The following is a 14,861-nucleotide window of genomic DNA, read 5'->3' on the forward strand; positions in this document are numbered from 1 at the left end:
CCCTGAAAACATTTCAGAAGAGGAAAAAGAGACCTTCTCATAATGAAAGGCCAAGATCAAATTTAACTCTATCAAAAGAGTACTCAGTTATTGGGATAGTCTTTTGACCATGGTGTATACTGTTCTAGCCAAAGGCTCTGAAAGTCCCAGCTAACATGACTGTCCTTTAAAAGTCCTGAAATCTCTTCACTGTGCTCCATCCCAGTCATTACAACCTCTAAATTACTCTTAAAATAAAAATGTTTTATGGATGCATAACAGTTACTTCTCAAAACAAAGAATGATGAACATTAAAAGACCATTAAGAAATCAAAAGTGACTTTGGAGAAAAAAAATCTCAGACACTAAAAGAGTTTATTTCTTACAAAAGGAATCAATTGTTTGATGATTTTTCTACCAAACCAAAGATGTCAAAAATAAAAATACAAGTCCCTACTTAAAAGAGAGGGTTTTGGGACACATCTCTTTATAACTTCCATTTACACTGGTCTTCAATGCCAAACACTATTAAAAGCAGACGGTAGTGTCAAACAGGCCAGTTTAACTGCACAAAGGAAATCTACTTTCCTTATAGTCAAATTCTGGAATGTTAACAAGGGGTTTCCTTCTTGAATCAGAAAAACCTTTAAAGTTGAGTCATAACAATAAGATTTAGAAATGCTTAGTTTTGACATGTGATAGCCTCTAGTATTTAATTAAGAAAATGTATCTATTAGAATGAGGGGAAAACCTTAAGGTAAACCAGTCTGTTTGGATCCAAGTCTGCCATTTTCAATGTAGGCCATCAGTGTCTACCTCAAAGACCTACACTGGTGATTGGGGTCTACTTTCTCTTTTCAATGCTGGAGCAGTTTGTGCTCCGGCTGCACACTAAAAAAGCATGATTTGCTCCATTATGTGACCCTAAGCATTGCTAACTGAATGTAAATGCAAGTCCTTCAGAGTGCTTCTCAAACACACACTTTGCACTTAGTTGAAACAGTGGCTGTGTATGAGTGTAGGGCAGGTGAGGGAAATGTCACATACAGTCCAGGGTTCTCCAGTCCTTTGCTGCTCCCTGAATAGGTCTACACCTTTGCTTGCTGCTCTGGTAGTGAAAGATCCTGTAATTTCTGAGGGCTTTCCATGTGCAAGACTTTCTCCATTTATAAGGTAATTGAGAGCAGGGTTTTGGGTTTTTTTATTTGTAAGGAGATTCAACCTTGCAAAAGTAGTCATTAAAACTTACCAATGTCATACTGTGCTTGAAATTCAAGAGATAATTTTGGCTTTAATTAAGATAATTCTTCTAATTTAATTTTGAATAATTTTCCCTCTAACATAATCAGAGACATACTTTAGTTATTAACCTATCTTTCTGCTTCTTCCCTTTTCCCATTCAGCCCTCCACAACGAATCCTAGTCAGTAAAGCAACCAGACAGTTTCACAGTAGAAAGTCTTGAGCTTGGATATCCATGAAAAGACCCTGTTTCTTCCTTTTCAGATTAAGCAATAAGAAACAGTGATATATTCAGAGTGAAAATTTTATGAAATATTTTCTTGGAAAGACTGTTTATACCCAGATGAGTTTTACCAGCACAGTTTATATGATGGGCTAACCCAAAGCATTGTCTGGGTAGTGGGCATCTATAACTTTATAACCTTTTTTCCTGCTGGATCATTTTACACGTCTTATGATTGGGTAAACCTGGATATTTGTTACACCCTAAATCAGATGTTAATTGGTGGTCTCATGCTGCCATAGTCCATGACGGCAAAATGCTGCATTTATTCTGTGCCAGTATTTTAAGTAAGCTCTTTTAGTAACAGTGAATTACATCATACCTTCAAGACAGTTTTTGAGAACTATACATGGGAATCCATCTCACCTCACATTAGTCACTGAAAAAAACCAGTCATCCAGGTCTAAGTTAGTTGCCTGATGTCTTTTAGAATTCTTGTGAGAAAAATAAGCAATTCTGGGGGCAATTCTCACCCATCTTAGATGCTTATTTTACCAGGAAATGAATCATCCTATGCTCTTTTCTGTCAGCCATAAAGAGAATAAAGGACAATCAGCTCAGATCAGGACATTTAATTTTGAAAGTCACCATCCCTGGAAGTGTTCAAGAAACAGCTGGGCCTGGTACTTGATGATATGATTTAATTGACATGGTGGTGTTCAGTCAAAGGTTGAAGTTCGATGACCTTGGGGGTCTTATCCAACCTTAACAATTCTATGTTTCTATGAAATGCCTAAAGGGGTGAGATAAACTCCAGCCAAAAGCTCTGTCCCTGTGACAGAAGAGGTCTGTACTGGGACATAATCACTCCAGTCTTCTGTTCCCTGTGTTCATTGAAAAGGTGGGAACTTCATCTCCCCTGCTCCACATCCCCTGTGAGCTGGCTGGTAAAGTAAACCTGAGTGGAATTTGCATTAATGACTGAAACATAATTTTCTGCTCCTTGATCCTTTCTGCTGAAGCTACCACATAGCAGCCAGTACTAGGTTGGCCCAAGGTACCTTTCTAGCTTCACAGAGGTATAAAAAGCCACCCTTCTGTATTTCTGTAGTTTTTAAATTACTTGCACGGTTTTAGGCACTGGACTAGACCATGCTGTTAATCTCACTGCAGATGTTGATATTCAAGTTGGTGGAATCAGACCAATTCACACCAGCTCAGGATAGAGCCCATTATATTAACATATTGTTTACATAGACAAGAATTGTGTTTCTTATATGAAACTTTTTAAAAGAGTTTTTCAAAATAGCATATCACTGAAACTGCTGTCAAACAAATTCCATATAAAAACTATTTTTTAAGTGACATCTATTTTTGATCTCTCTCTGCTGAACAGAATCTATATAGCACTTGTGAGAAAAGACTGAAGCCAGTAGTATGACACGTGACCTCAATTAGAATTTACTGGGGTAAGGCAAAATTATTTTTTAAAGGCAAAGTTGTTTGTTCTTTTTTTTTTTAATAAAAATAAATCTGTGCATGCATCAGGTTAGTCTCAATATTCAGAGTAGATCCCTTTAGGCTTAAGTTCTATCTGATTAAGCACAGCTATCTGATTTTGTACAGGAAACTAACAATTAAGTGGAAATGTGACCACTAAATTTGGAAAAAGCTGGAGACTAAGTACACAGAACAGTCTTTTAGGAGAAGAAAAATATAAAAGGAATTACTGCAACCAAGTTATTCAGTGTGCAATATGTTACCTCCATACTGAGGAAACTTAGGTCTGTAGGCAGCTCCATGTTACATAAATGATAAAATCTGTTTTGACAGTGTAATTAATGTTAGTCTCAAAACAGAAATGCAAATCAAACAAGACATCAAGATCAGAAACTGTAGGCCTTTGCCAAAATTAAAAGAGATGTGGGCAACACAAGCCTCATAGATTGCTAATGGACTGGTTACAAAGGGTTCTATTTTAGATCAGTTAATTAGCAAGAAATTATAGCCTAACCAGCATCCTGTAGATGGCACAGTAAAGTGCTGACAGCTGTATTGCTCTTCTAAACAGTTCCTATGCGCCTCTGAAATACTGCATGAAAAAACACCATCTCAGTTTCAGTTGCAGGAAGGAAAAATGTTCCTTTAACTAAATTTAATTTTCAGAATGTGTGTGCAGCTTTTCAGGAATACAGATTGTACTTGTCACATCATCAAAACAGTAGGAGACAAAGAGAAAAAAAGAGTTCCAGAAACTAAAAATCACTCTTATTATGCTACTCTTTTCGCATTGAAATAAAATAGAAAATTTGAAAATGGTTTTCAGTAGAATTTCCTCTTCAACTCCTACATACTCTTCTCATTCAATTCAATAATTTCCATCAGCCTCCTAAACCCCATCATGAACATATTATGTAGGCTTATAATTGGTTTTGGTTTTCTATTTTCTTTCTTACAGTAACTGTGTGTAGCTTGTGATTTTATTTAACTTACAGTAAGGAATTCTAAGCTGAATAGGATGAGAAAAACAATTTTCTCATTTACCCTCAAGAAAATGTTACATAATTTTAACACCACATTATGATAATAATCTGACATTAAAGAACTTAAGTGATTACAAAATATTTTAACTAGAGATAATTTAATACCTTTAAATAATTAATTTAATCCACAGAGAGCTACAAGTCTGGACACAATCCCAGAGTGCACTTTTTTGTCAAATCAAATAATCATTTTACCCAAGAAGCTGATGGAGTTGGTATCAGTGTCAAAAACAGTGCTAAGAAAGCCACTTGCAAGCTCCCAGCCCTGTATTTAGGTGAAGAAAATGATGCTGCTGCATTTGATCTCTCAGCTCTGTAAGTCAGAGCATGGCTCTCTCAGTTATCCTTGTTTTCAGTGGGATCAGGATTTAATCTTTGTTTTCATCCTATAATGCAATTTGAATAGGTTTGACTTTTGCTTCAGATTTATGAAAGTTAGCTAGCTATACAATGCTATCATTGTAGACTATTTTTATAGGCAAGAGAGAAATAGGGATGTCCAGAGGATAACTTCTTTCGTAATAGATACCAATTCTAAAGGAGATATATATTCTTTGGTTAAAATAGGATAATAATGTGGCTGCCTTTGACAGCTACATTTTAGATATATGCATCATGTATAATTCGTGAGATCAATTTTTAAGACTGAAATCTGTAAAATTTTTTTAATCGTGGGAAGAAGACAGAGCATGGAAATATATGTATTTTTCTGGACACAGGAATATCCCCAAAGGTAAAGAAATGCATATAAAAATCGTAACTCATTGATATGTCCTTGATATTGTGTTTAGTCTCAGAAAGCCAAGTGATAGGTTAGTCTCTTCAAACTCAGTGTCTTCCCTAACCCTGGATGCCCTCTAGTTGCCCTTGAGGAGTAGTAGTGAGCTGCTTGGGTTGCTCTGGTATTTGTGGTTTCCAGTGTGTGTATATTTTAATGGACTATAAACTGAGACTGAACCTTGGTCTTGCAGTGAGTACAGACTTTGTTGGTAAGTATCAAGCCGCTATTAGGTAACCATAAGACATCACAATGTAGGTTAGGGTTTGTTGATTCTCTGTTGGTGCATAATAAGATTCATACACTGTATTCAGTTTGAGTCAATCTCACCAAAACATAAGTAAATAATACCTTTTCAGAGATCCTAGGCCTTTCTGCCTAACCAACTGCCTCTTGTCCAGAATGATGCGATTCTCTTTTAGGTCTTGTGTGGATGTCTCAAATGTCTCAAATGGTACCAGCCAATTGTCTTTGAACTAATCAGAGTTTGTTGTCATGGGAACTGAGACAACTAGATTGCACAAAAGCTTCTACGTTTAGTTGCCTTGATATGGAGGCAAACCCCACACCATTCAACTAATCTGTCTAGTCAAAGGCTAATTCTGTCTGGTTATGCCCTAGGAATGTCACCAGTATCTTTATTTTATCTGATCCCCTGGAAAAAAGTATTTCAAGATCATTTTAAGTATCAGATTTATCAGTTGCCTTTCCAGGGTAGACCTCAGTCTGAACAAATTTCCTGAGACAGAAATGGATCAAATGATGCCTGCATACCCTGCACAGCAAGCATTGTAGTTCCAGTGCACATATAATTTATTATGGCTCCTGACATATATGCCTGCAACAAAAACCCAGGATTGAATACATGCAGAGCTTCTGAGAAGGTTATTTTCATTCATGGAAGAACCCAGAAGGAGAAGTTCTAGCAGGAGAGGGGTCCTGCCTTATTTTTCACTGCAAGGAAGCATGATGACCTGGTGCTTCCAGACTCTCCCACCCTGTGATCTTCCCCCAGCTGCACAGACCCACCAGAGGACAAATTCTTTTGGCAACCTCAGGCTAAATAACTGGGCTGAGATTTATGTCCACCACTGTCAGCTTCTACTATGTCAGGAAGGCTTCAAACACTGAGCAGTGAATCACCTTCCTCTCATGCTTTTTTTTCTTATAAATTCTTTTTCTTTTTTTCCCATATAATACCATACAGCAAATGAAACTGAGAAAACTCCACAAACAGAATAGCTTTGAAGCCGAATTCTGCTAGGGGAGGAACTATGGATGTCCTTTTTAATAAAGAAAGAACCAGCTGTCTGGCAAATCCAATGAGTTACGGACAAATTATGTCAAGCACAGAGCAGCAGGAGCAAAGGAAAAACATTCATTACACATTTTTTAAACTAACCATAGATGGAAGTCAGTGGCTTCATTTTTTATCTTTGTGTCTGAAGATAATCTGTACCAGGGCGAATGAAAATTATGAAAAGCTCCTGGCTACTGCTCCAACTGTTTTCATGCCTCATCAGCCTGAAGAGGCCAGGCAGCCCCAATTAGCACAGTCTTACTCCATCTAAGGGAATCCCAGGTTTATGAACAGTTGTATGGCCCCTAGCCATCCTCTGTTGAACTCCTTGAACTAAAGCGTTTGTGTCACCTTCATCCCAGTGACTCCCTGGGCCATTTCCACCACGTAGAGCTGCTACTGAACAGCAGTGTCAGCACAGCAGCAGAACTTCAACATGTTTAAAAGAATTAAAAACTAATTATGCCCCCCAGATACACCCAGAACAATGAAAATGATGTGTGCATATCCAAGTGTAGGACTAGGCTCATTGTTTGTCAGTATATGATTTATTCTCACAGTATAGGCACATAAGTTGGCACAGCATCAAAATATTAACTCAGGATGTCAAAGTGCTCACAGAGATATATATGGTGTATTTCCTGCAGAGAGTTAGAGTGTCAGACAATTCCGTGGAGCCTCAACAGTAATTGAGCAAAGTCAATAAGCAAATTATAATTGAGAACAGAGCCTTCTATATCTTATTTGGACTCAAGGTTTTGTGGTTTTAAACATACCTGTTGTGGATTCCACTGCTAGCTGTTACTTAGCAATGGATACCAGAAAACCCCTCTAAGACTCAGCGTTTATTTCTAGAGAGGGAACAGAAGTTGTGGAGATGTTACTTCATGCATACGTATTCCTCCATTTGGCTGGATTTTCCTAGTCATAGTGCATTGGATTAAGAAGATCCAAACAGCCACCTGGATGAGGTATCTCATACTTGACAAAATAAAAGAAAACCACAAATTTATTGATCATAAACGATTTTTCTTTTAGGACATGAAGAGCATTTTTTCCCAATTTTTATATTTAGACACATTTATAAAATTCCTTCTGAATTTTCTCTTCTCCAGACTGAGAAGTCCTCACCCTCTTATGCTTTCCTCATGGGAGGGGTGTCATAGGTAGTAGCACCATGACTTTTGTCTGCCTTTGGTATCTTCATATCTTGCAAAAAAAAAAAGACAAACCAACAAAAACTAAAAAAAGAATATCTACTGCCATTACTATTCAGATAGCAACCAGTGAATCAGCCCTTTTAGGGTCTGAGGGGGCATTTGTGCTATGGAGCAGTACAATTTCTCTGTGAAATATCAAATTCTCATGCCTTTATGTTTGTAAGTACTTGACAGTGCAATCTATTTACTGGCAATGAGAGTTTTGTGGCTAAATATCAAATATGTGCTGTAAAAATTCACCATACGTATGCCTTTATTTGAAAAATGGAAAGCTGAAAATAGCTTTAAGTCAGGAGAAGGGAAACCTGCAATTCCTCAGGCATCCTGAGTAATTGTATGAGCTCTAATTGAAAACTCCCTCATCCAATGTGACCTTGTTTGAATTAATGGGTTTTGGAATTAGTGCTCAATAGTTCAGCAAACGTGGAATTCTCTGAAGTTTGCTCATTGCCAAGCACAGTCCAACTGATTGAGAAAAGTGGTCAAAAGACAGTTCTCTGCTTCTCATCTTCTTCAGTGAATTCTTTGGCAAGTATGAGCTTAGCTGAGCTACCTACTATGAATCAGATAAAAGGGGGTGCATGCACAACTGACAGAATCCTTACGTTTGGAAAACATCCGAGAGATTTTCATTATGCTACATTTTCTACAGAAATAAAAAATTGCAATGGAGTATACTGGCCATTTAAGGCTAGTAGCTATGTTCCCTGAATTTAGCAGTGCTTCATGCTAAGTTTCTCTCAAGATTAGCTGGAAATCCTGAAGTGGGAGAAGTGACCTTGGACACTTAACATAGGACAGAAATCCAGGATGCCTTTATGTACTCTGATCCTGTCCCCATTGTGCTGAAGTTCACAGGTAGTTGTATTTTTTTGTCATTAATCCATTCATCAAAAACCACTGTTGTAGCCAAAAAAATGGGTTAGAGGAAAATGTGAAGTGGTTTTAAGAAACTGAAAATGATTCTATCTTTTGTTCATCAGCTTAAAAACCAAAGAACTTAACTGAGGCTACTCAGTCTGTGCTTGTTGCTAGAGAAGGATTTTGTGCATCTGACTGAATTGCATATTTAGTATTTCTGGCTTAGCTGTTTCAATTTGCATATAAAACCAATATACACTGAGAAGATATCCCATCTGATAGGTGAGCATCCTGAGCACCAGCCTAGAGAGGTAGTATTTCTCTCAATAAAGGTGAAACTGTTTCATACAATGTATAGTAATGCCATTAGGAGAAACTATGTGTGCCCCCCACATCCAAACTTGTTGTTCAAGTTAGCCAAAGGTACAAATATGAAGTAACTCTCTCTGTCAGAGAAGGGATTTTAACATGTTCACCTGTTTCACAAGAGACCATCCTAACTGCTACCTCTGGTACCACTGCAATTCAGAAAGTATTTCTGCATTCACGGTAAAACAAAACTAAAAAACATGTGAGGAAACATCCTGATATATTCTACAACATATGGAGTGAGTAATATAAAGGACTCTCTCTACATATAGAACTTGTAACAAAAATAAGTTGATCTTCTCAGACAAACAGAAAACAAGGGAGAGTGGTTAGTATCTTCCAGATGTCCTCATTGGTTGTTTTCATAGTATAGTCCACTGTTGTACCAGGGTATTTGAATTACTTTTCAGTAAGAGAACCCAGGTTTTGCAGGTGGGATAAAGAGCACTGCAGCACTGCTCCCAGCCTTCTGCACTCTGTTTCCCAGTAGGACTATATAGCAGGGGCTCACTGCAGGCTGAACTGGCGGTGATACAGATCCAATACCTCAGGCAGCCTGTGCACCTTCCCACAGCATTCTGCCACGCTCCCCGGGTGTTACTGGGAAGGAGCTTGCCAAGTTGACAGCGTAGTGAATATACCTGCAGACATGCTTAGACAATAGGGAACCAGTATTACCTGGGAAAGTGACCCATTTTTTATGAACTCTTCCTGAAAAATGAAGCATTGCTTGTAGGAGTAGCAGAGCTGTAAGGAAGTAGCACTTAGGATGACTACTGCACCCTGTGACTTTCCATTCAGGAAATTACATGTTGTCTGTGATGGAGGGACGTAGTGGGAGGCAGCAGCAGCTGGAGCTGTATTTTCTCAGCTGTGCATCTGACAGCTGCGATTGGATATTCAGAGACAGAAAGCATATGCTGTCACTCAGGGCTTTTAACATCAAGTATTTTTTACTGGGTTCATTATCTCTTCACAAAATGAAACGCGATGGCTAGAAATGCCCTAACCACAATGAAACATGAGTCTCAGCAAGGGTCACACAGAGCCCAGGTCCAGCTTTTCCCTGTGCCAGCAATGTGGCTGCCTCCTTTGCACCGTCGTTTGCCTTGCTCATTTACACCTGGGGCAACAGGGACTGCCCTATGACTTGCTACACAGTTGCCTTCAGAGGTGGTTCCACAAGTAATTAAACTACCTGGATCTGTTCAAAAGTTATGTGTTCTTCATTACTATAGATATTAGCAATGAACCACTGGGCTCATGTGAAGTTGAATACAGTTAAGAAGAGCTACATACTGGTAGTTCTTTTTCCATCTATTAGAAAACCCTGTTAGCAGAGTCCATTAATAATGTCCCACATAATATTCATTGTAGTTGCAACCATTCTACCTTCTGAAAGCTGTTAATGCATCTAGCAATATTTTGGGAAACTGCATACTGTAAATATATACTCTATACTTTTGTAATTGAATTCATAGATCAAATACAAGATTTTTTATTTTAGGTTTACATTTTTAGTTACATAAATTAATTTTGAGCTAAGCCTGTGTGTTATGATTTAATTGCTTCACAACAATGATAAAAGGCAGTCATGACCTATATCACGAAATTTTGCACGTAATAATTACATTGAAAAGCCTGTTAATTTTCTAAGAAATTACTTTAGTTTCTTTGCCAAGAAGAGTTTGTTACATCAGAAGCAAAAAAGGAATTAATGTAATGTAATTTTCCTAAGAATTCCAAAGACTGAATTGGAACTGAAGGCTGATGCAAAACTCTAACCTTTTTGACATTTATTTGAATGAAGCCCACATAAATGCCAAATAACTGCCAACACCATTTTCATATTTCAGGCAACTGCTTCTTTTACAATTTTCAGAGAGGGATGGAGAAGTAAGACATTTTTTGAATTACAGCAATGATAGGAAATGAAGTATCTCCCTCCAAACTCAGAGGGGTTGAAGAGAGAAAAATAGAAGAATTATCCCTAGAGTAATCTTGTTTAAAAACAAGAACTTATTTGGCAACTGAAATTCCTGATTAAAAGTGAATCAACTAATCCTTACTCTTTTGTAAAACAGAAAATTATTTCTAATTTGTATATTTACCTTATTTAGAAGCTGAGGACAAACTTGCTTAGTGGTACAGAGAAGATATATTGAATACAGAACCACACTCAGAACTGTATATAGTCCACAAGCCTGGAAACACTTTTGGATCAGGAAAACACCTCAAATAATCTTTTTTCTCCAGAATGTCAATATCACTTCACCGCAACAAAGAAGAGTAATTACATACGTGGTCAAGAAAATCTATCTGATAAATCATTTCTGAGATGAGGCAGAAGCTATGTGCAAAATGAAGGTTAAAGTTTTCAAAACCACAGTATTTAACCAGCAGCCTGCTAATCAATGCAAAACTATGAAAACATTGCGATGCAAATATACTTACTACCTAATCCTGTACTTTCCCAAACATATTCTCTTATTCAGCTTTGTCATTCCAAAGTCAATAAAAGAAATTACTTTCAGTGAGAATTTTGGGCTTATCTAGTATATAAACTCAAGACAGCTTAGGTTAAAACCAATCCACTTGGATTGGTAATTCTGAAAGTAATTCTGAAACTATTCCAATTCAGTACCTGAAGTCAGACACCAAAATAAGTATCTATTTGTGTCTTTTGTCATGGAATGTGTCTTCATGATGATCACATAGTGAAAAGATGAAAATTAGTCTCCGGGGTAGCAATAAAATATCATTTTGTATTATGATAGCATTTCTATTAATCAAAGGACAGAAACATCCCTAGAGGGGGCACTGTAGGCCACAATTTCTAGTTTTACACAAAGTTACGTATAGCAATTAAAATACTAAGATAAAACAACATTTTATGTTACTTCTGGAATGCAAATGTATGTTATTCAACTGTGGCTTACTTCCTTTCTAAGCTCCCACTGTTCTGTTATACAACAGATGTGTCAAACAAATAATTTTAAAAGTATTTTTATATTGTTATGTGATACATTTTCAGCTCATTTTTACCTTGTGTAGATGGGTAGCCTGCACTGCAGTTTAATAGTATGTGGAAAGGACAGTATTAATTAGGAACTGACATTAATGTATTTGGAAACATAAAAGTGAATTTGCATCACTTAACAAAGAATACATATTTCCTATAGATTTCATTTGAATTATTTAACTGCCTTCTGTGCAATCTTTTCTCTACCAATACATGCTAATACTCTAAAATTAATAAAGTTACCATGTTTGCTAAGCAACCAGTAAGAGAAAAGAAAATCGCCAAAAGAATGTTAAAAGATTTTAAGTGTTATAACAATGAATGCAAATTGTTACTAATAAGTAATGGCAGATGTCTGAAACTTGCCATAATGTTTACAAGTCAGTGTATTGATACAACTGGTTACACCTTGCCTAAAATAATTAATTCCCTTTTAAATTAATTGTCTTCAAGTGTTTGGACCATATAGTTTTAATCTTGCTTCTCTTTTTCTCTTGATACTTTAAGGACCTAAATTAAAATTACTGCAACTAATCTCATTTGAAGATCCACTACTTGATAGATAAACCATGGACATGTCTAACAATATCTTAATGATACCATTTGAACTTGTATTTTTATATTTGCACCTAGATAACTGTATGTATGGGGAATGGAGGTCAAAAATCCAGGTTCATTACATTATGCATGCAGGATTCTTCCTGGAAGGAGCTTATTCCAAGATGTAGCCACAATGGTACAGTATTACAATCTTAAGAATAGTGGTATCAAACACTCACTACACAGGGAAATTGTTTACGGTGTCTAACAACCTTTTAGAAAACAAGAAGACATATTCTCACATGCAGAACGGTGGAAAGGTCAGTGTAGATTTGCTTACCTGTGGTTGACCTGATAGTTGAGGTGATGTTGGAAGATGTCAGCGCGGGTATACATTCATCATCTTGGGAATAACCTGCCTGAATGGCACGCAAGTAACTGTGGCTTCTTGTTCGGAAACATCCAGGGAGGTCAAGGGCATCCATTGCCTGAGCTTCAACTTCACTAAACACTGATTCACACACCGATTCAAATTGCCCATTAACCTCTGCTTCACTCATCTGAATAAACAACAACAATGCATTTGATTTTTGACTTGCTTTTTTGTGATCATCACGGCCTCAACATCTCAAATGGACACCTGTACATTGATGAAGAACTGTTTTAGCAAATAGTTAAAACTTAGTAATCCCTTCTGATCACATTCACATTGTTTAGCTGTTTACATGTATATATTAAGTGCATCACACATACCATACATTAATTTTACATTTAATATATTTTGGCATAGCCAGATGATTGTAAATACATGATTTAATTGTAACCAACAAGAATACTCTACGCTGACAGAAATCTGTGATCTGCCAGGACAGGAGAACGGAAACCAAACATGCTGATATTAGCCTCAAAAGATGAAGGTGGATTGCTTGGGCTCCTCACTTATCAGCAAAGTTATTACTCATGTGGACATTTAACCTGTGTGGCAGGTTTATCTTCCTCTCACTATAAAGGGGCTCAAGGAAGTATTTAATTCTTGAAGATGTATAAAAGTACAGAGGAGATGATGCTTCTGAAAGGTTTGAGAAATATTGCATCTAGAGCTGTGTCCAGTGAAGCATGTGAAAAAATAACCATTGTCTGAAACCGAGTGAAAAGTGATCAGATGAGAAAGTAATGCTTGGACCACATTTAGCTGAGAAGGGCCCTAAACCAAACTCACTCCCTCTTTAACTGGGTTAGCCATTCAACTTCCATGGAAAAACCTTTTGTTCAGCAGCATTATTTAAAGTCTGATACTTCTGCCACCAAGCATGCTGAGGAACACTGCCTGCACCCTTACCAGGCCCATCCCTTGGGGTATTTCAGCAGCAGCCTCCAGCGCTTGGGCAGAACCCAGCATCCACCTGCTGACCCTGCCTTGTAGGTTGGGCATGATGCAACACTATACATTTTTAGGCAATTTTCATAATAACAGGGTGCAGGCAGGCAGGCCAGGCTCATGGAACCTCTCAGTAGGGAACTGTGTGTCACAGTTTTGAGGATTAGTGCCTAAATTCTACCTACATTTTTAACAGTTTCACTGAAGTCAGTCCTAACTACCTGTAAATCTATCTGAATAATTTAATATTATGTTTATCCAAAATCAGATAGGAAGTTAACACTGGATAGACAAATGCATGACTTTCTGAAAATATTTTTTTTAAAAAAGAGAGTGCTAAAAATCAGAATCAGTATGAATAATTTTACAAGTTAAATTTATAGCATCACTAAATGGCACATCCAGTTGATATTAATTTTCCTATACAGCTGCTAAGTGCTCCTAGTGCTTTATTCATTATGGTAAGAGAGTCAGTTTAGGATTTTGGTTAAGTAAATGGAAATTTTATACAAAAGTTCTGATGATTATGAATAACTGATATTTTAATTTTGAGTAAGATGTTTTGGCTACTAAAACTCTTCTGAAAGGAATTATATTACCCTTCATAAAACTTGCTTTTAATAAAGGTAAGTAGACTAATTCAATCTTGAAAAGATTTTAAAAAATCTTACTCTGAACTATTTTGCAATATTGTTGATAAGAAAATTTATGATAATTTAGTCCATAAACACTTTAAGTCCTAACCACTTCTTTCAAACTAAGGTCATTGAGAATAGAAAAATAAAAATTAAACTTAAATTAAAAACATAAACCATGGAACTCAGCATCTTTCTTGACTCTTCCCTTTGTCAGGAGTGAAAAAGGAAGGATCTCACAAGAAAAAGATATAAAAAATACCACAAATTATATAAACTGCTATTATATAGGTGGGACAATAATATGATGGTGTCATGGAAAAAGAATAGGAAATAGCAAAGGTTCAGAACTTGATATTTAATACATTTGCTTTGTATAATATCTAATAAATGCATTTATTACTGGTCTGGAAACGCTGAACTGTGAGGTGGGAAGTATGTGGCTGACACAAAGTCGCATAGGTTAGTGAAAACTGAAAAAGTAAGGAACTATATCCAGCAACTTTAGTTAATCTGTCCAATTGAGCAAACTACCTGCAAATGAAATCTTTTGTGGATATCTTCCAGGTAATGCACATTGGAATGAAGAATTTTAACCACTGCTGAAACCAATTAGTCATTATGGACAGCTCAGTGAACACCTCTGTGCACAGACATGTTCAAAGAGGCAGAATAGTTCTATATGATAATATTTTTAGACGAAAGCCAACAGCACTTGCTTTGAATGCAGAATCTGATCATTATGAAACTTTCTCAAAACCAGAGTCTAATA

The 14,861-nt window shown here is 36.8% G+C and overlaps 1 protein-coding gene across 12 annotated transcripts in view; it reads right to left on the reverse strand.

Moving 5' to 3' along the window:
* Positions 1-14,861, reverse strand: part of DLGAP2 (DLG associated protein 2) — a 449,538-nt gene that overhangs the window by 35,481 nt on the left and 399,196 nt on the right. For all 12 annotated transcript variants that reach the window (XM_027744792.2, XM_039385548.1, XM_039385558.1 and 9 more), the window contains one exon: positions 12,417-12,636. In XM_027744792.2, the coding sequence (XP_027600593.1) occupies positions 12,417-12,636 (220 nt within the window). The remainder of the gene's footprint in view (positions 1-12,416; positions 12,637-14,861) is intronic.

This window comes from Pipra filicauda, unplaced genomic scaffold (genome assembly GCF_003945595.2).
Source record: "Pipra filicauda isolate LSUMZ 115617 unplaced genomic scaffold, ASM394559v2 scaffold41_size5083284_pilon, whole genome shotgun sequence".
NCBI lineage: Eukaryota > Metazoa > Chordata > Aves > Passeriformes > Pipridae > Pipra > Pipra filicauda.